The sequence below is a fragment of the Salvia hispanica genome, chromosome 6 (genome assembly GCF_023119035.1).
Source record: "Salvia hispanica cultivar TCC Black 2014 chromosome 6, UniMelb_Shisp_WGS_1.0, whole genome shotgun sequence".
In the NCBI taxonomy this organism is placed as follows: domain Eukaryota; kingdom Viridiplantae; phylum Streptophyta; class Magnoliopsida; order Lamiales; family Lamiaceae; genus Salvia; species Salvia hispanica.
The window spans coordinates 44,838,401-44,862,091 of record NC_062970.1 but is presented as its reverse complement, the minus strand read 5'-3'; the positions used below and the strand labels follow the sequence as shown (position 1 = coordinate 44,862,091).

The following is a 23,691-nucleotide window of genomic DNA, read 5'->3' as shown; positions in this document are numbered from 1 at the left end:
GAACGCGTAGAATTACATCACATTAACTTTAGGCCAAAGAGGCGAAGACTTTGCGTGTTTGGGAAGCAATTAGAAGTGCTCCAAAGCAACTTTTAATCCAAAAAATATGACGTATTTTATCTTTACCAACATAATAAAACTTAAAGTCAAAACATAAAGTTCGAGTTGAGCTCAATATTTAATGAAGAAAAAAGTGAAAATAAGACCGCGTTAAGCTCAATATCTAAGAACGCGTAGAATTACATCACAGACAAAGACCATGCATGCGTGTTTGGGAAGCAGTTAGAAGTGCTCCAAAACAACTTTTAATCCAAAAATATAACGTATTTTATCTTTACCAGCATTATAAAACTAAAAATCAAACATAAAGTTCGAGTTAAGCTGAATATTTAATTAAAAAAAAAGTGAAAATAAGACCGTGTTAAGCTTAATATCTAAGAACGCGTAGAATTACATCACATTAACTTTAGGCCGAAGAGGCGAAGACCATGCGTGTTTGGGAAGCAGTTAGAAGTGCTCCAAAGCAACTTTTAATCCAAAAATATGACGTATTTTATCTTTACCAACGTTATAAAACTTAAAGTCCAAACATAAAGTTCGAGTTAAGCTCAATATTTTAACAAAAAAGTGAAAAAGACCGCGTTAAGCTCAATATCTAAGAATGCATAGAATTACATTACATTGACTTTAGGCCGAAGAGGCAAAGACCATGCGTGTTTGGGAAGCAGTTTGAAGTGCTCCAAAGCAACTTTTAATCCAAAAATATGACGTATTTCATCTTTACCAACGTTATAAAACTTAAAGTTCAAACATAAAGTTCGAGTTAAGCTCAATATTTTATTTAACAAAAAAGTGAAAATAAGACCGCGTTAAGCTCAATATCTAAGAACGCGTAGAATTACATCACATTAACTTTAGGCCGAAGAGGCGAAGACCATGCGTGTTTGGGAAGCAATTAGAAGTGCTCCAAAGCAACTTTTAATCCAAAAATATGATGTATTTTATCTTTATCAACGTTATAATTACTTAAAGTTGAAACATAAAGTTCGAGTTAAACTCGAATATTTATCCCATGTCCAATGCATGATGCATCATACGACATCCATGCATGCATCATCCATCACATGTCCCACAATCATCCTCACCATACAAAATGAAGGTAGAGAGAGAGACTGCACATTTTTTTTTCAATTAATATTTTCCCTAAGAGATGAAGCTACAGGCTTAACAGCTAGAATCTCTATTTGTCTAAAATTGGGCCTGCCAGTCTGCTTCCAATAAAGGCATCCCTTCTGCCTTCCATTTACTCTCTTCCATCTTTTCACTGTTTTCTGTTTCTTTAATCCTTCCATCTTTGTACACATTTCTCCATTTCCCAATTTCAATACCAACTCCCAAATACCAAATCATTATACGCACCTCACTCTTTTGCTTAATTGCATTCAACGTGTTTGATGAAATTACCCAACCAGCTTTTCAATTTTGATTTAGTTTGTGATGCTATTCAATTTTGATTTTGTTTACCCTCAGTTTCTCCTTTCTGTGGGTTGGTGCAAGGACTTTATCCACCCTCTCTCTTATCTCACTGTATATAGTACTCTCTCTCTCTCCACATTTCGCTTTCTATGAATTTCTCGAGATTGGGGTCTTGAGATAAAAACCAGGGGGACCTCTGTTCCAATAAACAACACTACCTCAACACCAGTCCTTCTCCTGCTCTCCTCTCCTCTATATCTCTATATCCTCAACACCAGGAAAGATAATACAATCTCTCTCTACTACACAAAAGAGAAGAAGAAGAAGAAGAAGAAAGAAACCAACAAGCCACAATCTTGATTGATGAGTGGGAGAGTAGGCTCTCTGTGTGAAGAGAGCCTGCCTGTTCATGCAGCCATCTAAACCGCCATTTCTCCTCTCCCAACGAGTAAAGATTCAGTCTTTCTTGTGGAATGGCGCTTTCTATGCACAGGGACAGTAACAGCAGCGGCAGCGGCAGCAGCAAGCAGCAGCAGCAAATGGATGCAAGCAAGTATGTGAGGTACACGCCGGAGCAAGTTGATGCGCTCGAGAGGGTCTATGCTGAGTGCCCCAAGCCTAGCTCTTTGAGGAGGCAGCAGCTCATTAGGGAATGCCCCATTCTTTCCAACATTGAGCCTAAACAAATCAAAGTCTGGTTTCAGAACCGCAGGTACACATGTGTTTCTCTCAAGGCTGTTGGGACATGAGTTTGGAGTGTTTTTTTTAAAGGATTGGGGAAGTTCTTGAGTGAATTTAGTTGTTGTTTGTCTATCCTCTTCAAGTTTTTGTTTGTACAGTTCTTTTTTTCTTTTTCTCAAAAAAAAGATTCCTCCTTTTTTCCACTCCAGCTCTGCTTGCTGAACAAATCGACAGTGTCGTTAGTTATTTTTGCATCTCAATTTTTCATATTTTAGAATAGGGATGGGAATTCGTAGCCTTTCCAGCCCTTACTTTTAGCTCAATTCTTGTCCAAAAATGAAGGTTTTTAATTGACTAAGTATTCTGTACATGGTTAATTCGAAAAAAGTGAGGGCTCATTCTAATCTTTTCATTAATTGAATTTGGAGGTGAAATTCAATTTCTTGTGCCATTTGTTGAGATCTCAGTCAATATGCTTCAGATGGGCATTCATCATTTTGACAGTCATGCTATTAGTTGCTTTATCTTCATTTCCTGTCCCTTTCCTTGTAGATCTTAATTCACTCTGTATACAATTAATGCCCATCAGATCTTTCTCCGGGGTCGAACATTACTAAGTTTTCCAGTTGGTGGCCATCATTAAAAAGTTTACTTTTAAGATTTTTGCTTTTATTTTTTTCCTACAACTTTTCAACATTAACTGTTTTAGGTTTTCGAGGGCGCTTATTCTAAATTTACTAATTAGTTTGTGAGACTGTAAATGTTTGTCCTTATATAAATTTTCAGTAGATGGAGTACCCAGGGTTGTTTTGTATTAGTCCTGTCTGACTGTTTTGTCGGTTATTTATGATACATTTATGAATAAACACTGTTTTGTCGATTATTTATGATACATTTATGAATTAACTCTACCAATCAGATTATATGTCCTTTTACTCTTTGCATTCATTATTAGCCTCTCTTTTATTCCTGTTTGCAATCTAGTTTTAGTTGCATTACTCAAAGAACAACTGCTTTGTTCTATGTTTAATAGATGCCGGGAGAAACAGAGGAAAGAATCATCTCGTCTCCAGACTGTTAATAGGAAGCTGACTGCCATGAACAAGCTGCTGATGGAAGAGAATGACCGCCTTCAGAAGCAGGTCTCGCATCTGGTTTATGAAAATGGTTACATGCGTCAGCAGCTGCACACTGTAAGTTTGTAATTTATTTTGTTTGTTCATGCTACATTGCTATAATTTGATCTAACAAGTTGACTTTCATTACTTAAAACTGATGCTACTTGTGTTCTCACAGGTTAGCTCGACCACCGATACTAGCTGTGACTCGGTGGTTATGAGTGGTCAGCAACAACAGCAAAACCCAACTCCTCAGCATCCTCAGAGGGATGCTAATAGCCCAGCTGGGTAAATTTCCTTACTGCTGCCTTAGTAATTCGAATGTTTTAGCTTGCATATGTGTTGGTGGTCCAGTAAGTTTGAATTGATGTGGCTTCTTTATCATTTTGTTTAATTTGTGTTGTGATAGTCTTCTCGCAATTGCTGAGGAGACCCTGGCAGAGTTCCTTGGTAAGGCTACTGGAACTGCTGTCGACTGGGTACAGATGATTGGGATGAAGGTAAAGATTCTTATTGCCTAGTTTTGTCTTCTATCTATTCTCAGCTCTAGGTGGTAACATGTCTTCTGTATATGATGTGGACAGCCTGGTCCGGATTCTATTGGCATTGTCGCTGTTTCTCGCAATTGTAGTGGGGTAGCAGCACGAGCCTGTGGCCTCGTGAGTCTTGAACCCACGAAGGTAGTAATCAAACTTTCCTCACCCCGTCCATCTGTGGCATGTTTTTACCCCATTTGAAATTCAACTTTGACTAACTTTCCTTTGCAGGTTGCCGAAATTCTCAAAGATCGTCTCTCTTGGTTCCGTGACTGTCGTTGCCTTGATGTAGCAAGTGCAATTCCCACAGGAAACGGAGGGACTATAGAGCTTGTATATATGCAGGTACAATTGCTGTGATGGAAGTCTGTGTGTTGTTCTTCTAGGCCTTAGGCAATTTATATATCTTACAACTCCAAAAATGTTTAAAAACCCACTTTGTTGTATAGGTATATGCACCAACAACGTTGGCATCTGCTCGTGACTTTTGGACGCTAAGATATATCACTAGCTTGGAAGATGGCAGTCTAGTGGTAAATGATCCTAGTACTCAACTATTTTCCGTAATTTCATTCGTATTAAATACTTTTTACTGAACATCAAAGGAAGACGAGTATCATGACAATTGACAGCATAACCTTTTATGTCGCAGATTTGTGAGAGGTCATTAACATCATCCACTGGTGGTCCAGCTGGGCCTCCTGCTACTTGCTTTGCCAGAGCTGAGATGCTACCTAGTGGGTACCTGATCCGACCTTGTGAGGGTGGTGGATCAATTATCCACATTGTTGATCACATTGACTTTGATGTAAGAACTTACCAACAAATGTTTAGGGGTCTTTCGTTCAGCTTTTCCAATGCCCTTCAACTAGTTATATGTTTGCTGGTCATCATTTTACTTATGTCACATATCGTGGGTCTTATTTTGTAACAGGCTGGCAGTGTTCCCGAAGTTTTGAGGCCTCTTTATGAATCATCCAAAATCCTAGCGCAGAAGATGACTATGGCTGTGAGTGTTATCTGCCTTGCATCTTTGTGTCTTTATAGGTCCATGCCTTCAATTATGTAGCAATTAATCATTCTGTATGCTTAGGCTTTGCGTCACATAAGACAAATAGCTCAAGAAACGAATGGGGAGGTCCAGTACTCAGGTGGCCGCCAACCTGCTGTTCTCAGGGCCCTAAGTCAAAGGTTGTGCAGGTGAGTAATGACTTCCATTAGTATCTTATGTTTACCTTAAAAAATTATGACAATAATTATAAAATGATTACCTTACTCATGCATTTCCACAATCTTTAGGGGGTTCAATGATGCTGTCAATGGATTTGTTGATGATGGCTGGTCGATAATGAGCAGCGATGGGGTGGAAGATGTAACCATTGCTGTTAACACGTCCCCGAACAAATTTCTTGGTTCTCAGTATAACAATTTGTCAATGCTCCCAACATTTGGGGGAGTCCTCTGCGCACGAGCATCTATGCTTCTCCAGGTTACTTTTTTGTAAATCGTTTTCTTGACAATGAAATGATGTAAATGTCATCAGCTTTTCCTTTCCATTGTCTTCAAGGCCTCTAATCTCTGTTATATAGCTTATTATTACAGTCTTGATTGATAGTTTCGAATTCAATAGCATCTCTAAATTATATTCATTGCAGAATGTGCCCCCTGCTTTGCTTGTTCGCTTCCTGAGGGAGCATCGTTCGGAGTGGGCTGATTATGGCGTTGATGTTTACTCAGCTGCTTCTCTTAAAGCAAGTCCTTACGCAGTTCCTTGTTCAAAGCCCGGCGGATTTCCTAGTAGTCAAGTCATTTTACCTCTGGCACAGACAGTGGAACACGAAGAGGTACCCTTTATGAACACATTCATTCATGCACCATTCGATTTTGTCTCTCAATGGCAAATTGTAGAATAATTGGTTTCAAATTGTAGTTTCTGGAAGTTGTTCGTTTGGAGGGTCATGCATTCTCCCCAGAAGACATAGCTATGTCGAGAGATATGTACCTGTTACAGGTCTGGCAATAAGAAAACAGTTTCATAGATGTGATTTCCTTCATTATGTTGACTATGATGTTCATATTGTGAACGAACCCTTATGTCCATGCAGTTATGCAGTGGGATTGATGAGACAACAACCGGGGCTTGTGCTCAGCTTGTTTTCGCACCGATAGATGAATCATTTGGTGATGATGCACCTTTGCTGCCATCTGGTTTCCGTGTCATTCCATTGGAACCTAAATCAGTTGGGTGCTACTCCTTGCCTAGCTTCTATCTGTCAATTACGTGTTGAAATTCTGCAAACTCGCTATACGTATTTATTATTTTGTTATCTTTATGATACAGGATGGTCCTGCAGCAACTCGAACACTGGACTTGGCTTCAGCCCTCGAGGTAGGACATGGTGGAGCTCGTGCAGGTGGTGAAGCTGATACGAGCAATCAGAACCTTAGGTCCGTTCTAACCATTGCGTTCCAGTTCACTTTTGAAAATCACTACCAAGAGAGCGTTGCTGCCATGGCCCGCCAGTATGTACGAAGCATTGTTGCCTCAGTTCAAAGAGTTGCTATGGCCATAGCCCCGTCTCAACTCAGCTCACATATGGTACCAAAGCCTTTTCCTGGATCACCAGAGGCTGTGACATTAGCACAATGGATATGCAGGAGCTATAGGTATATTTTTCACTAGATCCACGAGGAACGAGCTTCCTTTTTTTTGTTTAAACTTGCTAAGTTGTGGTATTATAGACTTTGTCGTTGATATTCTTCCCAACTTATTTCACAGTATGCACACTGGGGCAGAACTCCTTCAGGCCGACTCACCAGCAGGCGATGCCATTCTTAAACAACTTTGGCACCACAGCGATGCGATAATGTGCTGCTCTGTTAAGATGAATGTTAGTCTGTTTTCTTTATCTATGTTTTGAAATTCTTGCATTTTCTCTATTTTGTTCATAAACACGGGCTACCTATTGCAGGCGTCCGCAGTTTTCACATTCGCAAACCAGGCAGGGCTCGACATGCTGGAGACGACCCTGGTCGCCCTTCAGGACATAATGCTGGAGAAGATTCTAGACGAAGCAGGCCGTAAGATTCTCCTCTCGGAGTTCTCCAAGATCATGCAGCAGGTACAGATTCCTCTCACCGACTAGATTCTCCCTTGTGACGTAGCAGCTAAGCTTTACTCATCATCGTCGTTCTTGTTTAGGGATTCGCCTATCTGCCAGCCGGAGTCTGCGTCTCGAGCATGGGAAGGCCGGTCTCGTATGAGCAAGCCGTCGCGTGGAAGGTCCTCAACGACGACGACGCCAATCACTGCCTTGCTTTCATGTTCATGAACTGGTCTTTTGTGTAAAGAAATAGAGTAAAAACTCCTACTAAGATATGACATCAGCTGCTTAAGTTATTTGTACCTCTTTGATTTTGCCAGAACTTATGCATATGACATAATGTTTGAGAGGGATTATGAACTTATGAGATGCCTACTATTTTGTTATATATGGAAACAAGGTGCTTTTTAATCCTCTTTTTAAATCTTTTTTATTACCAAAGTCCAAATATAGCAGCTTATAACATGCTCAAATCTAAGAATAGGTGTAGTTTATGAATGAAAATATTTTGGTTAATAATTAGCATTTGTTTGTAAATCTATTGGTTGAATTCAAACTTTGTGACTCTTGATAAGATTTCCAAGACTACAAATTAGAGGATCAAGAGTGATCCTTGTCTCAATAATGCTACTCCCTCCTCCGTCTACCATTATAAGGTCACATTTGACTAGACACGAGTTATTAGAAATGTAACGGAAAATGGATGAGAAAAGGTAGAAATGTAATAGAAATGGTGAGAAAAAGTTAGTATAAGGTGGGTCCTACTTTAGTTTTATAGTGAAATATGAATGAGATAAAATTTGTGGAATGTGGGATTCATTACCAAAATTGACACTCCCTTCGTCTGCGAATAGGAGCCCCGATTCATAATTACCATAATTGGTAAGAGACCCCACATTCCACTCACATATCATTTAAAACTAATATTACAAATGAGACTCATATTCCACTAACTTTCTTCCGTCCACTTTTCTTAACATTTCTTAAAACTTGTATAAAAAAAATGGGACACTTATTCGCGGACGGAGGAAGTAAAAGATAAATAGAGTTGTATTGGTGGAATAACAAAAATGGTACTTCCTCCGTCCCAGATAATTCGTCCCAGTTTTCCATTTCGGTCCGTCCCACATAATTTGTCCCATTTTACTTTTACCATTTTTGGTAGTGGACCCCATATTCCACTAACTCATTCCTACTCACATTTTATTATAAAACTAATATATAAATATAGGACCCACATTCCACTAATATTTTCAACCTACTTTTCATTACAATTCTTAAAACCCGTGCCCGGTCAGAGTGATCCGAATTATCCGGGACGGAGGGAGTAAAATATAAAAAAATTATTATTATTAGTAATAAATTGAAGGAAGGATGTGACGCGAAATCTGCAGGAATGATATCGGTGGGTGCTAATAGAAATAAGTGATGATTTGGTTGGGAGCAAATTGAAATGTGTGATGTTGAAATTCAAAAGAAATTGAAAGCAAAAGGTAGTGGAAAAAAGGAATAAGGAGTCAAGGTCAAATGCATGGATTGGCTCCACACACCTAATAAACAATGTCTCGTGAAGTCATCTCTGCACCTCCACTGTGTGTGAACCACCAACAGAATAATATCTCTTCACATCGGTCCCCATTTGGACATTTTTTGTTTGGGATCAAATACCTAAAAAGCCCATAACTTTTGTCTGATTTGTTAATTAACAGTTCTGCACTCCCACGTCCATCAACGTCTTTTCAAACCCTCTCAATCTCTGTTAATTCCACTCTTTAACCTTAATTCACCCCTATTTTCCTCCAACTATTCTCCTCCCTCCAAATATTAATGTACTAATTTAAAAATAAATAAAGTACTAATGGATTATAAAAATACTTATAACCAAGTATTGAAGTTTAAGATAATTATAGTAATTCATTTGTCCGTAAAATGTTGTCTAAGTTTGACTCGACACGAATTTTAAGAAATGTGAAGAAAAAGTTAGTGGAATATAGGTCTCACGTTATATATTGGTTTTATAATAGAATGTGAGTATAATAAGTTGGTTGTGAAAGTAGTGTTCATTTACCAAAAATGGAAAGAAAAAAAAAATAAAGTGGACAACATTTCACGGACGGACTGAAATGAAAAAACTGGATAACATTTCACGGACGGAGGGAGTATGTCTCACTTGAAACAATAAAAAAACATCAAAAATAAAAGTGAATTAATTTGCGGACGGACCAAAATGAAACTATTGTTTGTGGACAAAGTCACAGAGGAAGTATTTCTTATTGACTGCGAGGATTTATGAAATGTTATTGTGTGTGCTAAAGTAAAAACATTTTTTTCACAGGTACATGCTACATTGATAAATTCAGTTATGGATATGCCGAAAATTTTTGCCATTAGTCAATTAAAGAAAAAAATGTCAAATATATGATATAATTGATCATTTTAAACTTTTTAATCATTTTTAAGTATCTATTGACCATATTTAATTAAATTCAATGATTTTTTTGATAATTTGCTAAAACATGTTTTAATTTTTTTAGTTGTTAGACTAAGGAGATCCACCGGCTAACCTAGTGACGATTCACTGGGCTAATTTGCAGGCATTTTAAAGGGTTGAACAACTGATCCAAAGATTTAAGTCTGATCCATATCCAACAGTCGTATTGATTTGTAAGTATCTCTTGAAGGGTGGTTTCAATATTTAAGACTTCTTCCACACCCACAGACATAGATAGATTTACTGACCATTTAATCAAGGATGAACGATTTCATGCCACTCGGGACGGACGCACTATAGTACTACTCCTATGTTTTAATTTGAGTATGCATATACATGCATGGCATGATACGATGAGTATGACATTCATGTGATGAACATTGATGGCATGGCAACTTAACTCACTCTTGGACTTAATTGGCGGACTTTCCTTTTGCTGCGTTTGAAAATCGAGCCACTGTTAAAGCTTGCTGCCAATGGCCACACCTCTCTCTCCCACTCTCTCACTATACATAAATGGGAACAAATTTACGTGTAACATTTAATGTGATAGATGTATCAAATCATCCTAACCAAATAAAAGTGTGAAGTGTCACTCTAACCACCTAATACCAAAACACACGAGACTCACTAATTTTACTTTTGGCATGGAACAATCTATTTAGCCATAATGTGATAATTTCACAAATCAAATATGAGATATATTAATTACAGCAAAAAAGGCGATTCTGTCGTCTTGCCCGTCCCCACACCTCGGCCCGAAAGGTTCAATCAGGATATGTAGTGGCCTGTTAAGGGGAGACTTAACCCACTGGCTTCCAAAAGTCCATCTCCCAAGGCCTCATACTTGTGTATGAGAGATGCAAGCAACTACACAACAGTAATAAATAAAATATGTACATTTGAGTTATACACAAATTCAAATTTACATTTATAAAGTAACTTTTTACGCATTTTTATGTATTTTAAAATATTCTCTTCGTTCCATTATCCTTGAATCATTTCTATTTCGAGTTGTTTCAGTCTTTGTGTGTTTCGACTTGAATCATTTCTACTTCGAGTTGTTTCAGTCTGTGTGTTTCGAGTTGTTATGCATTTTTAAGTATTTGTTTTAACATCTTTTACTTAAAATTTTTTGGACATTCAAGGTTGAAAGGTAAGTGACCATCACAATTTAATTTAACCAAACTTCATAGTAATTTTTTCATATCATGAGAAAATGACCATCCCTCACACCTTTAGGTTTGTCCATATCACAAAAAAATTCTGAGTCTTTCAAAAATTGTTCAGACGAGCGTGCACTTGAACCCTCTTTTCATGGTACGGTTGCTTAGAATATGCAATAAGCATTTCTGGATAATTGCATAACCCCCCCCCATAATTTTTTAAAATTACAAAGTGATCTATCTCTGAAATCATTGAATTGGCACTGTTACTTAAAAGATCATTGTTGACCTACTATTGAAGCATTAATTTTCTGTGGTTTCTTGTGACAGCAAAATCTGAAATAAATTTTTGGGTGTGGGATGGGTTGAATTTTTGGCTACTTTGCTTTTCTCCATGGCTATATATTGCAGAAATACAATCATTATTTACTTTTTGGAAAAGTTAAAATAATTTGCTTACATTAGCCTTTTTTCTAGCTGGGTCTAATTATGTAATTTGTAATGTGGGTTGCAATAAATTTTATATATAGTATGATATTTATTCATAAAAATATTGAAACATGTGTTATTCATTTGTATTCATATTAATTTTGAAATTGGATGATGAGGCTTTTACCTTTCGTACTTGTGTCTCATCTTTACATATTGACAACTGGAGCCAGAAATTATTCTTAGAAGGGGCAAAATTATAGTACATAGAAAAATTAGAGTTATTGAGAGGGGCATTTATAAAGAAATATGAATAAATTTGCAAATTTATCAAAGAAAAATGTAAAAGTTTGAGAGGGGGCAGATGCCCCACTTGGAGATCATGTGGCTCCGCCCCTGTTAAAGGCCCATTTACTCTATTTACAGATCTGTGATTATGGCCCAACTTCAAGCCCGTTAATTCATCATACGGCCCAACTTCAAGCCCGTTAATTCATCCTAAGGCCCAACTTCAAGCCCGTTACATCATACGGCCCAACTTCAAGCCCGCTAATTTCAATTTTCATCCCCAAAATTAGCAAGGAAGAAGGAAAAGAAGTGAAAATGGCGGATTCAGAAAAGGTGAAGGAGTCGATGGAATCAGCATCCAGCGAAATTTCGAGAGAATTCAGAACCCTGACTGATTCGCGAGATTTGGATTCGATCAAACAAGCGCAAAATCTCATGTATGTATGTGTAGAAACATATTTTTTGTCAATTGGTTATTCGATCACAATTTCACCGGAATTTAGTGATTCGAAGAGCTGAATACGCAGATTGGGGAGATTGCAGGACAGCAATGCAGTGCTGTCTCACTTCAACGAGTACTCGGAGAATTGCTTCATGGAAGTGCACGCTGATTTTGCGAAGAACACGCGCCTCTTGCGGTCCATGAAATCGGACCTGGATTACATCTTTCAGAAGCTCAGGTGTGTCAAATTCTACGTTTTTTCGACTTTACCTTTCAATTCCCCCAATTTACGATGCTTTATTTTGTTTAGATGTACAAATGAATGTATCCAGAGCTTGTTTTTTTTGGATGAGTGGAAGTATTTTGAGAAATTAAGAAGAGTTGATGAAATTTATGCTTGTGATGATGATAATTGAGCCTATGAAATGTGTAGAGATGTTTGATGATGGCATATTAATGCCAGATTGAACCTTGTGATCTTCAGCTGCAAAAAATTGTTAGCTCCCTGTGATTAGCCTTCCACAAACATAGAACTCAAATAGGGCTAGGAAATCCATATGGATATGAGATGTTTTCCGATGTTCGTAGAAGCTACACTTCCTTAGCAATATGGATTAGATTAATGGCACGACAGAAGTCCGTGTTTGTTGTCAAAAAATGGCAGAGAAGTCGAGTAGCATCCTTCGCTTGTTTGGTTAACATATCAATGTGATTTTTCCTTGAGCACTTAATTCAAGCAAATGATCCTGTGTGGTGAAGAGGGTATTAGGCCAAGCGCGGTTTATTTGAACAAACGAACAACACGACTGAAGCTTTCTTCGATTGAGCATATACTCCGTATTTAGGAGCTGCATAGACCATAGTAGTCTTCTTCAATAACACCTACCAAGTAAGCTACACTAGTGTTTATGCTAAAATGACTGGAACGATCTATCTGGAAAACGGTTTCGTCATAGTAATGAGTTCGTTAAACTCTGCCCGAATGATCCTTATCATTGTTACATTCATTACGTGGGAGTCTTTTTTGCCACATTTCTATGAAAGCTAATGCGCGTTTATTCGGATGTTGTTTGTAGGAGCCTTAAGAACAAGATTGCTGGAACCTATCCGGATGCTTTTCCTGATACCTCAGAAATCGAAGCTCTCGATCAAAGACCGGACCTGGAGTTGCCCAAGGACAGCTAGAAATGATTTCCCCCTCCTATCTTCTTCTGCTCTAAATCCACTTCACACTGTTGCTCTTAGAATTCATTATTTCTTCAACTCTTGCCACTTTGTGTATAAATTGTGCTGTGGTAATCCTTGAAAGAATTATTGTTAGCTGCTTCTTCAGTGTTGTCCAAACTTACTATAAAAGTGGTTGTATAATGTGCTCTTTAGTTCCTCGAAAACTAATGCGCTCTCCGTCTACGGTTTACCATTAAATGTCTTATTTTGCTATTTTGAGATGTGCGTCATTACATGTCTCATTTCATTTGCGCGAAGTTGAGAAAAGTTCCTTACAAAAGTAGTTGTATAAGTCTACTCATTTCATTTTCTTGAAAACTACTCCATTTGTTTGCATTCAATACTCATTTTTGGGATGTTCGTAATTACATGTCTCATGTCATTTGATTATAATATGATAAATACTACTCCATGTTTTATACTTCCTCTATCCTATTAGAAATGCAACGTTTTCTTTTTTAGTTTGTCTTCTTAAAATAGAAATATTACTATCTCTATTTTTTCATCTCTCTTACCTTACTTTTCTTCATTAACCCACAAAACAACACTACGTAAAAACTCATGCCGATTCACAAACTTTGCATATTTAATGTGATGGATGGAGTATTTCATTATAAAGTTAATATGCAAAAGGGAGATTCATATGACATTAACCTTTTTCAGTCATATTTTTCATATTAATATCTTATAAGAAGATATTTCTTTTATCTTACTATGGTGTAATTAATGCACACCAAAGTGTGGCATAAAATATAATCATGAATTAGACATAAAATTGAGTATACAGAACAATTACTACTACCATAAATTGCCAAACGAAATAAAATAGTCTGGTACCATATTTAGGTTAACTAATTGCAATAATTAAATATTGATGATACATATGATATAAGTCAAATAATAAATATACATGTGTCAATGATAATCACATAGAAAAATCAAAACCCGTGTCTTCGACATGAAAAGACGATGTCCTAACCACTGGACGAAAGGGACCAAAAAGCCATTCTTCATATACCTCAGCTCCGAGAATAGAAGTGGTTCATTTTGCATAAATAGAATTTGCTGTATAGGTTGAATTAAGATGAGATGCAAAGGACAGTATGATAATCAGCTAAGTAGTTTGTGTAGTAATCGATCTTCATGGGTTCTTGATTGATCGCTGAAAATGAACTGTTTTCCTTCTCTGCTATAATCATGGGAGCTATATTTTCTTGTTAAAATGTCCCTGTTATTACTTTTTTGGTAATAATAGGATTAAACATCATTTTCTTTGATTTTGCACCTTTAGTTAACAGCCAAAATTTCTTGCAGTTTACGGGAAAGAGCTAATGTAAAAAAACTGGTTCAATACATCGTGGAAGAACCACCAGAAGGTGCCGAAAAAGAACGAATATTCAAGTAAGCATGTGTCTTAGATGTTCTAGGTGTATTTTGTTTACAATTAACTGCATACCAAATATTTGCAATAAAGATGTATAGGGCATTCAAATTAATTTGACTTATGTAATTTTTCTTCTGTCTCCCCACAGGCTTCCTTTTGTAGCTTAGTGGATCTGCTGTTTTCTTTTTTGGAACCTGAGCGTTCCCATAGCACTTTGTTGGCTGGTTATTTCAGCAAGGTATGGTTTATACTTTATGTACAAATGACTAAATATATTGCATATAGGTATTTTGTTCATTTCTGGCTGGTGTGTTTGATCCTTGATCTTTGATGCTCCAGGTTGTTGTGTGCCTCTTGCTGCGAAAGACAACTCCTTTAATGAACTACATACAAGTGAGTCCAACTGTATTTGTATATCTGCTATGGTTGTAGGCTGATAAGCAGAGCTTGTTATGTTCATCGTTGAAACTTGAAAGACAAATATAAGTATTTATGAACATAAAACCGCGTAATTTAAGCCGTGTTATTTTCACAACATGATGCATAGCAACGGAGATGGAAATAATTTTATATTGTACAGTCTATTTACATGATCTCTAAGAGAAGTGCTACTGAGATTTCATGTTTTTAGAGAACTTCCTTCCTAAATGCATAACTTTTAAGTTTTGAACAGTTTAGCAGGTGGCACTGTCCGTTTTCCTGCATTACCATTTACCATCTTGTTTCAGTCATTCCAGGGTTTATATTCATGATTTGTAATTCTCAGTTATTTATTCTAAATAAGTGTAGAATCCATTACTCTTTGGTTTGATGTAATATGCAGGAATTTAAGTTCCTCTTAGAGGGATAATTCATCAGCCTACTTACTGCCTTGTACTATATGGTATTTACTGAGAAGCTTATTCACATTTTTACAGGCTCATCAGGATATCATTAAAAGGCTGGTTGACCTAATTGGTATTACATCTATAATGGAGGTATGCTGTTAATCCTTTCCTCCAAACCCTGATCCTCACCCAGGCCTCTCTTTTACTAGGCATATTTGTTTAAAAATACTAATAGTTTTTTTTTGTTGAACAGGTTTTAATACGTCTAATCGGCGCGGATGAACATATTTACACCAATTGTGCGGACTCTATGCAGTGGTTGGAAGATATGAATGTGCTGGAAATGATTGTTGACAAATTTAGTTCATCTGTAAGTTGCAGTAAGCATGTGTACCCTGACTTGACAGTGTTGTCTTCTTTACCCAGAGTCTGGTTATTTAGGGTGTGTGGACTGTGGCTTGGTTGGAGATTTCTTTTCTAATTGTTGTGGGTGTATAGCTGTTTGGGAGTTGTGCCTCTTTTGCTCATTTATCCTTTATTACTGTGGAGCAAAAGCTATTCCTTTACAGAATTTACACACATTTGTATATATTCATTAAAATCTTGTATGTATAACTGTTTATGTTTGGTAGAATTTTGTTCTGTAACTTTTTTTCTTCTGTCTACTGCGGTGGGGGTAAGTTGAGTAATTACATTTTGACAAATGAAGCCTACTTCTTCATGTTTCTTTTTTTTCCTGCCATCCCCAAGAATTTGACTGATCTGCTTCACAGAGCTTTTGATGTGTGTACTATTTTGGTTTGCAGGATTCCCCCGAAGTACATGCTAATGCAGCAGAAACACTTTGTGCAATCACTCGTTATGCTCCACCAGGACTAGCTTCAAAAATCTCCAGCCCGAGGTCCATTTGTCTACCTATTTTTGTTCTTAGTTTCCCACATCAGATTGTTTTCTTATCTTGGTTTGGACTGGTTGTTGTCACAGTTTCATTGAAAGACTGTTCCGGCATGCTCTGGAAGACTCGCGCCCAAAATCTGTTTTGGTTAACTTGTTGTCTGTCTGTATATCGTTGCTAGACTCCAAGAGGTTAACTTCAGGAACATATTACATGTATACCCGTCAAATGACACAAGGATCAGGAACTACTGCTAGCCCTGAGACTGTCAGAAGCATGCTAGATGGACTAGGTTAGTTCTTGGATTTGATTGCTTGTGCTAACAAGTTGAGGCTTCCATTCAGCCTTTTCTTTCTCTAAACCATTATGGATTCACTAAAAATTACAATGCAAATGCATGGCTCTTAGTTTATTTTGTCTGTTCAAATACGTTTCTCAGGAGATTTTTGTGAAAAGCGTGATGCAAATCTTCATTAGAGACTGGCTTGATAACTCTACTGATTTGTTTGGCAGGTGATTTGCTCAAGCTTTTGGATATTTCATGGGAAGAGCGTGTCTTGCTTACTACTTATGGCAAATTGCAACCCCCTCTAGGAAAGCATCGTTTGAAGGTACATCTTTTGTTGCTCAAGGATTGTTTGTTGTCAGATGTTTATTCTTCAAGTATGTTCTGTATCCAACTAATAACTGCAAATCTCTTGTGCATTCCCTATATAACTTCACTTGGCTGCATCTCTATATTTTTTCATTTTTTCCATGTCTTTCCAACATTATGTCTTAATAAGTGAATTAATCAATGCAGCTGAACCAAAATCTTATTTTGATCAATGATTGGGTCTTGTAGATTATTGAGTTCATCTCAGTCTTGGTCGCTGTCAGCAATGAAGTTGCAGAAAAGGAATTAATTCGCCTGGGTGCTGTGAAGCATATTCTAAAATTGTTTTTCGAGTACGTTATTTACCCATTTCCGTCTTATACTAGTAATTCTGTAGTTTCTGTTGAGAATTTTGATTTTACTATTTTTTAGGTATCCATACAATAATTTCTTACATTCTAATGTGGAACACATCATACTATCTTGTATTGAGAGTAAGAACCCTCAGTTTGTGGAACATCTGCTTCACGAATGCAATCTTGTTGGGAAGATTCTTGAAGTTGAAAGAAACTTCACTTTGACTGTTGATTCGAGCAAGGTAATTATTTGATACTGCAGTTAAAACTTGTAGTTGCTTCTATCACTTGCTCTTATTCTTTTCATCACAATTGTTTTGGCTTTCTATGATGTGGGGTAAAGAATCAAATCATTCTTAAATACTGAACTATAGTAATGTATTTTGCAGCCTACTGTATCCGCAGAGGGAAGAACACCACCCATGGTAGGGAATATTGGTCACCTAACCCGTATTGCTAACAAGCTTGTGCAATTGGGGGATAGCAACAGTGACATACAGACATTTCTACAGGTTTGCCCAATCTTTATTTGATTTTTCTCATTGCATTTTTCTGTTAGTTTTTGCAACTGCCTTCAAACACCGCTCCTCTCTTGGTTCATGACCATCATCAACTAAAGGCGACATTGTTATCTGTTGGCTTAAAGCTATCTAACAGATATACTGTTATGAATAACTAATTTTAAAATGCCTTTGTTCTTTATTTCTTTGATCCTTTTTTCCCTGTTACCCATATATCTTAACAGATTAGCATTGTTTGTACCCTTATGAGGTGCTGCTGGTAGACTGATAATGCCAATGTTTCAGTATATTTTGAATCTTGCTAAGGCATCAATGCTATTGAGTTTCTGGTATATTTTTAAAGAGTTTTTTGTTACCTTTTAATTGGCAGGGAAATAGTGATTGGGTTGATTGGCAAACAAATGTCCTGCTTAAGCGCAATGCTGTGGAGAATGTCTCACAGTGGGCATGCGGGTTAGTGTTCATAAATATGGTCTCCTCTGCATGTAGCTATTAGCTATATAGACTATGCACGAGAAACTGAGTTATTGCATGCTTAGAGGGTGTTGCATTTATGCACATGCACCCTTATATCCGATTCTAGTTCTCTCTAATATCATGGTCATGTTTCAGCATTATTCCTTTGGTCTAGGTGTTTTGAAATTGCATAGTCTATTTAACTAAATTCCAAACTCATTCTGGACATGACATTTTTCTGAGTATGCAGGAGGCCCACTACACTCCTGGATCAGAATAGAGATAGTGATGATGATGATTACCAAGATAGGGATTATGATGTTGCGGCATTGGCGAATAACTTGAGCCAGGCCTTCCGATATGGGATATACAGTAATGATGATACCGAGGTTTGTTTTATGCGATTTAACTGCTACTGCTCTGTTTTTCATTTTTTCGTCTAGATAATTAAAAGTTAATAGAGGCCCAAAAAGGCTAATAAGTGGCCTTTGTACCATTGACTGAATAGTTTATATGTTTACTTTTTGCAGGCTCATGGTTCTGTGGAACGGGATGATGAGGTATTCACATGACTGAGAATTATGACTTAATTGATTGCATTTAGTGATGGGTTGGATGAGAAAATTTATTGGTATTGAATATCTTGCGAATTTTGGTTCTGCTTCTTTGATATTTTACTCTCTCCATCTTAAACTTTATCCGTGCCAAATTTTTGCACCGCCATAATTTATATTTCTGTCCTTTTCATCCTTTTAACTTTGTCAAATCTCATCTTTTTTTAATCATCTAACTATGATAACTTTTTTCAGGATGTTTACTTTGATGATGAATCTGCTGAAGTAGTCATTTCTTCACTCAGGTTGGGTGATGATCACCAGGAAAGGTAAAAATGGAAATGAAATTTGTAACTTTTACCTTTATAGTTCTTCTAATTTCTTGTATCCACAAGCTCAAATATTAGTGAAAGTTAATTAAATCAATTTTTTATTGAACAAAATAGCAAGCCTCATTGTGATTTGTGATCTTGTTTGCAGTGGATCCCTCTTTACAAACTCAAATTGGTTTGCATTTGAAGATGGAAGAATCGCTGATGAACACGGCGATGCTCCTGTTGCTTCTTCATCCCCCAACACCGAAGGCCATGTTGGTGTTGGAGGTGTCGTTGTCGAGGAAGATGAGGCCTTAGCTGATACTGCCGCATCTGAACCTTCCGAGCAGAAACCAAATGTTGCTGATGACATACCTACTAAATTGCTGGAGGGCTCCAGTGAAAGTGAGACAAGTTCCTCCGACAAACCCGAGTGGGTCGAGTGGAGGGAAAGTTCAGATTCTTTTGAAAACCCTACGCCATCAAATACTGCAAACACATCTGATGCAGACCAACTCCCATCTTTACCCAATGGCGAGCTGCAGGTAGAATTAGAGGACCAACCCGACAACAAAACGGCTCCTTCCCCAGCCTCCACCGATGAGTCTACAGATACTGGAGAATCCCCTAATGATGCAAAAGACTGTGCTGCCAGTCCTTCAGATTCTACACAAGCGGCTGAAGAGAACCGAACTATTGAACAGGACGACGACACATCTGGACCCACAGAACAGGAAAAGGATAACTAAAACATGGAACACAACGTAAATTCTTATGCCATATATAGTGTCAAGATGAAAACCTGGCACTGGTATTGATGGAGAGCGGGCGACTCTGGGAACGATGCTGCTCGTCACAGGTAGAGAAAGCAAAGCCCCGCCTCCTGCGCAATAAAGTGCTTTAGCTCAGCCGAAGCCTAACAGCTACTGAAAATATTTGTAGAGTCTGCCTTCTTTTTTAACTGATTTTCGAGTTTTATGTATTTGTAGGTAAAATCTGACCCTCAGTTGGGAATGTTAGATGTGTATGTTGCCAAAATCTATGTTTATATTTGGTGCTCCTAAATTCTCCTATTTGGATATTTGACGCTGAAACTATTGCTATAGAACTCTGAATCACTCATATCTGATTTTTTATTCAATAATAATTTCTCATTTGTTTGTCTTATTGGTTAAAGGGGAAATGTCGACGTCGTTATTGCGGTTTCTATTTCTTCTTTGCTACTTTCCTCAACATGGATTTAAGAAAATGAAGAATTATGGACATTTAAATTAGTGTTATCTTAATTACGAAATAAATGTTAACGCTGCGCTAGTTATTTTCTTTTTACAATAATCAACTAATATTAAAATTTTGTTTTGTTAACTCTTCAGAGCATCTCCAACGGCGGACGTCGCGGAAGTCGAACCAGATGTCCGCCGTAGTGAAGGAAAAACTCGGACACGCCCGTCCCGTGAGGACGTCAGATGGGCTTGGATATCCGACTGACGTCCGACCGGACGTCCGCATTAAAATTGATTTTTTTTAAACTCTATAAATACGGCTCGTTGAACTTCATTTTATTCACACCACTTGTGTTGACAAGTTTATCTCTCTAAACTCAAAGTATATCTAGAATGGCTAGTAGTCGTGCGGGTGGTAGTGGCGGGGGCGCTAGTGATAGTGATAGTGATAGTGATAGTGAGAATGAATTGAATGTCGCTGTGGAAGGGGGCGATTGATCGATTGCTACGGCAGAGGCAGCAGGCGGCGGTACCTCGGCCGATCCATCGGCGACATCATGTACCCCGGTACCACAATCTTGCACATATTCGATTGTATCAGGACTACTTCGCTCCGCAGCCGCGTTTCGGGGATGCCATATTCCGGCGACGTTTTAGGATGCATCATCCGCTGTTTATGCATATCGTGGGTGCTTTAGAGAGAAGATACGAGTATTTCGGACAGGGAGGATGCGCCTGGCAAACCCGGACACACGCCCTTACTGAAGTCCACTGCCGCAATCAGGCAATTGGCGTACGGAGGCCTGGCCGACATGTTCGACGAGTACCTCCACATTGGCGAGTCGTCAGCCATCGAGTGTCTGCAGAACTTTTGCGCGGGCATTAGAGCGATATTCGAGGATTGCTATCTTCGGAGTCCGAGCCCCGAAAACTGCCAGCAGCTGATAAATATGCACGGGTCGGTGCACGGGTTCCCTGGGATGTTGGGCAGCAAAGATTGTATGCATTTGGAGTGGAAGAACTGCCCCGCCGCCTGGAAGGGGATGCACACTTCCGGCTTCAAAGCCAAGCATCACACGATGATCCTTGAAGCTGTAGCTGACTACCGGCTGTGGATATGACATGCTTATTTTGGAGTCGCCGGGTCGAACAATGACCTCAACGTCATCCAGTCGTTGACCCCTGTTCAACGATCAGTGCAATGGCGTTGGTCCCGCCATCAGTTTCGTCGCCAACGGCAACCAGCACAATATGGGATACTATTTGGCGAGATGGGATATACCCAACCGGCCCGTCTTTGTGAAGACGATCAAGCATGCGATCGGACAAAAGAAGTCCTACTTTGCGAGCCGTCAGGAGGCAGCGCACAAAGATGTTGAGCGGGCATTTGGTGTGCTTCAGAGTCGATGGGCGATGGTGAAGGGTCCTTCACGGATGTGGTATATTCCCAACATCGACGACATCATGTACGCATGTATCATTTTACACAACATGATTGTCGAAAGTGAAGGTGACGAACTGACTCAGTGGACCAACGAAGATGATACGGGTGTCGGTCCAAGCCACGTCGTGGCCAGCGCGAATGTGAACATGGGGGTACCTCATGGAGAGGTTGAGCGGTTGCGCGCATTTGCCGACATGCGGCAAAGAGATGCCCATATTCGACTTCAGGAGGATATCATCGAAGAGGTTTGGACGCGGAGGGGTGGACGTTGATGTGGTTAATTTTTTTTTATTGACTATGTAATTTTTTTTTTCCGAATAATGTATGTTTTTTTTAATGAAATATTCGCATTTCCCCGTTCGTATTCGTGTCGAAATTTTAATTCCGTAAATTTTAGTTCCGTAAATTGATTAATTGTGAATTTAATTGCGGGAAGTCCTAGTGAGAAGTCCTAGTGCAGGGGAAGTCCTAGTGATGTGACAGTGGAATGGGAAGTCCTAGTGATGACGTGACAGGAAGTTTTTGTGGGAAGTCCTAGTGGGAAGGGCGCCACCGGAGATGCTCTTAACTAACTAAAACATCATTTTCTTGTACTGGGTGATATATATTTATAGATGAATGCTATGTTACATATCTTATGTGAGCTCCTTTACGCACATTTAGCATTGTTCGTTTCGATTTATATATTTAGTTTGATTCTAATACATAAGAAAATGTTATTGAAAATTTTATTTTCACAAAATTCATAAAAATTAAAACTCGATTTGCTTGTTTTCTCTATAATTTCAAATAAATTAATAAAATAATAAATCAAGCTTGATTTTTATAAATTTTGTGAAATTAAAAATTAATAAAAATGAAGGGAGTAATTTTGAAAATCTAAGTTTTAATTTCATAGCATATCATTTCTATATACTAAATTAACAAAAATGAAGGGAGTAGTTTTGAAAATATTTGGCTCAGATTAAAATTAGACTAAATTTCATCATTCCTATCGCTGTAGCTTTGCGAAAATCTTAATAGTGATGTTAATGTAGAATTGACTTCAATGTTGGCTATATACCAATAGATTGCCTGGAGAAGTGCTGGTTCCAACTGTTTTTTCTGATTAATCAATCCAAGTTTTCAACTAACTATTGCTGCGTAGCCAAGAATTCATTACACGAGGAGCAAATTATTTTTTGAGGAGCATTTGGTATAGTTTAATGTATAGACATGAAAGTTTGTATAATATATATACATTAAAATTTGTAATAAATATAGAATGGAGGGGAAGAGGTGAGAGGGCCAAACGCCCATGTCTATATGTTTGATTAATTTTGTTAAGATACTGATTTTATATGACTCTATTTGTTTGGTTAATTTTGTTAAGATGCTGATTTTATATGATTTGGCAGTGACTTTATACGGTTATAATAGTCAAATTTCAAATTGGTAGCAGCAAAACTGGAAACTCATTAATGGAGAATATTTTTTGTGGTCCCTTGGTTAATTTTGTTAAGATACTGATTTTATATGAGTTGGCAGTAACTTTATCTTATGCTTATAACAGTCAAATCTGAAATTGGTAGCAGCAAAATTGGAAACTCATTAAGTTATTTAAGTGATCACATAATTTATTACATGTTGACCCCTTTCAGAATCTCAGATCACGTGTCCAAAAATTCTTACAAAACTTCTGGGCACCGCTTCATCCGTCCGCTGTTAGAAGTTTCATTCCTTTGATGTCAGAATTTTAAGAAGTGTGAAAAAAAATTGGTGGAAAAAATTAGTAAAACAGGAGGTCCATTTATGGTAAAAGTGAATCGAGACTCCTATTCACGGACAGACTAAATGAGAAAACGAGACTTCTAATCACGGACAGAACTAATACGTGGGCGTTCCATCATTCCATGCATTACAAGATGAGATCTTTGAGAAACAAAGGAGAAACGAGAACGATTCTATATTCCACTGAATTTTTCGATTGAATTTGGATACATTCGATAGATTCAACAATCCATAAAATCTGAAGTAAAATAAGTAGTAGGAAATTGTAATTGAATCATATAACATCCTAACGAATATAAAAACAGAGGAAATATACTTAGTATTTATATTTAGCCTAAGGAGGAGTCCCGCCGTCGCCGGCTGTCCCCTCCTCCGCACTCCGGAGCGCCTTCCC

General features: G+C 37.9%; 4 protein-coding genes across 4 annotated transcripts; all 4 read left to right on the top strand.

Annotated features, from left to right (window-relative positions):
* Nucleotides 1-1,249: 1,249 nt before the first annotated feature.
* LOC125194005 (homeobox-leucine zipper protein ATHB-14-like) lies at nucleotides 1,250-7,326 on the top strand. Its single transcript, XM_048091995.1, has 18 exons — nucleotides 1,250-2,188; nucleotides 3,191-3,350; nucleotides 3,454-3,563; nucleotides 3,685-3,775; nucleotides 3,860-3,955; nucleotides 4,043-4,156; nucleotides 4,261-4,344; nucleotides 4,464-4,619; nucleotides 4,746-4,820; nucleotides 4,905-5,011; nucleotides 5,111-5,300; nucleotides 5,467-5,655; nucleotides 5,742-5,822; nucleotides 5,917-6,051; nucleotides 6,153-6,478; nucleotides 6,591-6,702; nucleotides 6,784-6,933; nucleotides 7,014-7,326. The coding sequence occupies exons 1-18, from the start codon at nucleotides 1,950-1,952 to the stop codon at nucleotides 7,158-7,160; spliced, it is 2,562 nt and encodes an 853-aa protein (XP_047947952.1). The 5' UTR covers nucleotides 1,250-1,949; the 3' UTR covers nucleotides 7,161-7,326.
* A 4,264-nt stretch (nucleotides 7,327-11,590) lies between these two features.
* LOC125194016 (kxDL motif-containing protein 1-like) lies at nucleotides 11,591-13,063 on the top strand. The gene is made up of 3 exons (XM_048092008.1): nucleotides 11,591-11,726; nucleotides 11,817-11,969; nucleotides 12,808-13,063. The coding sequence occupies exons 1-3, from the start codon at nucleotides 11,605-11,607 to the stop codon at nucleotides 12,914-12,916; spliced, it is 384 nt and encodes a 127-aa protein (XP_047947965.1). The 5' UTR covers nucleotides 11,591-11,604; the 3' UTR covers nucleotides 12,917-13,063.
* A 1,448-nt stretch (nucleotides 13,064-14,511) lies between these two features.
* LOC125194008 (serine/threonine-protein phosphatase 6 regulatory subunit 3-like) lies at nucleotides 14,512-19,982 on the top strand. Its single transcript, XM_048091999.1, has 15 exons — nucleotides 14,512-14,580; nucleotides 14,682-14,735; nucleotides 15,260-15,319; nucleotides 15,423-15,539; nucleotides 15,976-16,070; nucleotides 16,154-16,356; nucleotides 16,578-16,675; nucleotides 16,909-17,012; nucleotides 17,092-17,257; nucleotides 17,405-17,527; nucleotides 17,907-17,989; nucleotides 18,243-18,381; nucleotides 18,523-18,552; nucleotides 18,802-18,875; nucleotides 19,027-19,982. Exons 2-15 carry the CDS (start codon nucleotides 14,721-14,723, stop codon nucleotides 19,607-19,609), a joined length of 1,890 nt encoding a protein of 629 aa, XP_047947956.1. The 5' UTR covers nucleotides 14,512-14,580; nucleotides 14,682-14,720; the 3' UTR covers nucleotides 19,610-19,982.
* A 494-nt stretch (nucleotides 19,983-20,476) lies between these two features.
* On the top strand, nucleotides 20,477-22,639 carry LOC125195473. Its single transcript, XM_048093620.1, has 4 exons — nucleotides 20,477-20,557; nucleotides 20,782-21,177; nucleotides 21,389-21,726; nucleotides 22,597-22,639. Exons 1-4 carry the CDS (start codon nucleotides 20,477-20,479, stop codon nucleotides 22,637-22,639), a joined length of 858 nt encoding a protein of 285 aa, XP_047949577.1.
* The last annotated feature ends 1,052 nt before the right edge of the window (nucleotides 22,640-23,691 follow it).

What these genes read in the sequence shown, in the direction of transcription:
- LOC125194016 (XM_048092008.1), top strand. Translation starts at nt 11,605, where the DNA reads ATGGCGGATTCAGAAAAGGTGAAGGAGTCGATGGAATCAGCATCCAGC. An exon ending in AAACAAGCGCAAAATCTCAT is followed by an intron (nt 11,727 to 11,816) that starts GTATGTATGTGT and finishes CTGAATACGCAG; the next exon opens with ATTGGGGAGATTGCAGGACA. An exon ending in TACATCTTTCAGAAGCTCAG is followed by an intron (nt 11,970 to 12,807) that starts GTGTGTCAAATT and finishes TGTTGTTTGTAG; the next exon opens with GAGCCTTAAGAACAAGATTG.
- LOC125194005 (XM_048091995.1), top strand. Translation starts at nt 1,950, where the DNA reads ATGGCGCTTTCTATGCACAGGGACAGTAACAGCAGCGGCAGCGGCAGC. An exon ending in TGGAAGATGGCAGTCTAGTG is followed by an intron (nt 4,345 to 4,463) that starts GTAAATGATCCT and finishes TTTATGTCGCAG; the next exon opens with ATTTGTGAGAGGTCATTAAC. An exon ending in GCTGCTCTGTTAAGATGAAT is followed by an intron (nt 6,703 to 6,783) that starts GTTAGTCTGTTT and finishes TACCTATTGCAG; the next exon opens with GCGTCCGCAGTTTTCACATT.
- LOC125195473 (XM_048093620.1), top strand. Translation starts at nt 20,477, where the DNA reads ATGGCTAGTAGTCGTGCGGGTGGTAGTGGCGGGGGCGCTAGTGATAGT. An exon ending in ACACGATGATCCTTGAAGCT is followed by an intron (nt 21,178 to 21,388) that starts GTAGCTGACTAC and finishes GTCTTTGTGAAG; the next exon opens with ACGATCAAGCATGCGATCGG. An exon ending in CGCGCATTTGCCGACATGCG is followed by an intron (nt 21,727 to 22,596) that starts GCAAAGAGATGC and finishes ATATACCAATAG; the next exon opens with ATTGCCTGGAGAAGTGCTGG.
- LOC125194008 (XM_048091999.1), top strand. An exon ending in TGACTGTTGATTCGAGCAAG is followed by an intron (nt 17,258 to 17,404) that starts GTAATTATTTGA and finishes TGTATTTTGCAG; the next exon opens with CCTACTGTATCCGCAGAGGG. An exon ending in ACAGTAATGATGATACCGAG is followed by an intron (nt 18,382 to 18,522) that starts GTTTGTTTTATG and finishes TACTTTTTGCAG; the next exon opens with GCTCATGGTTCTGTGGAACG.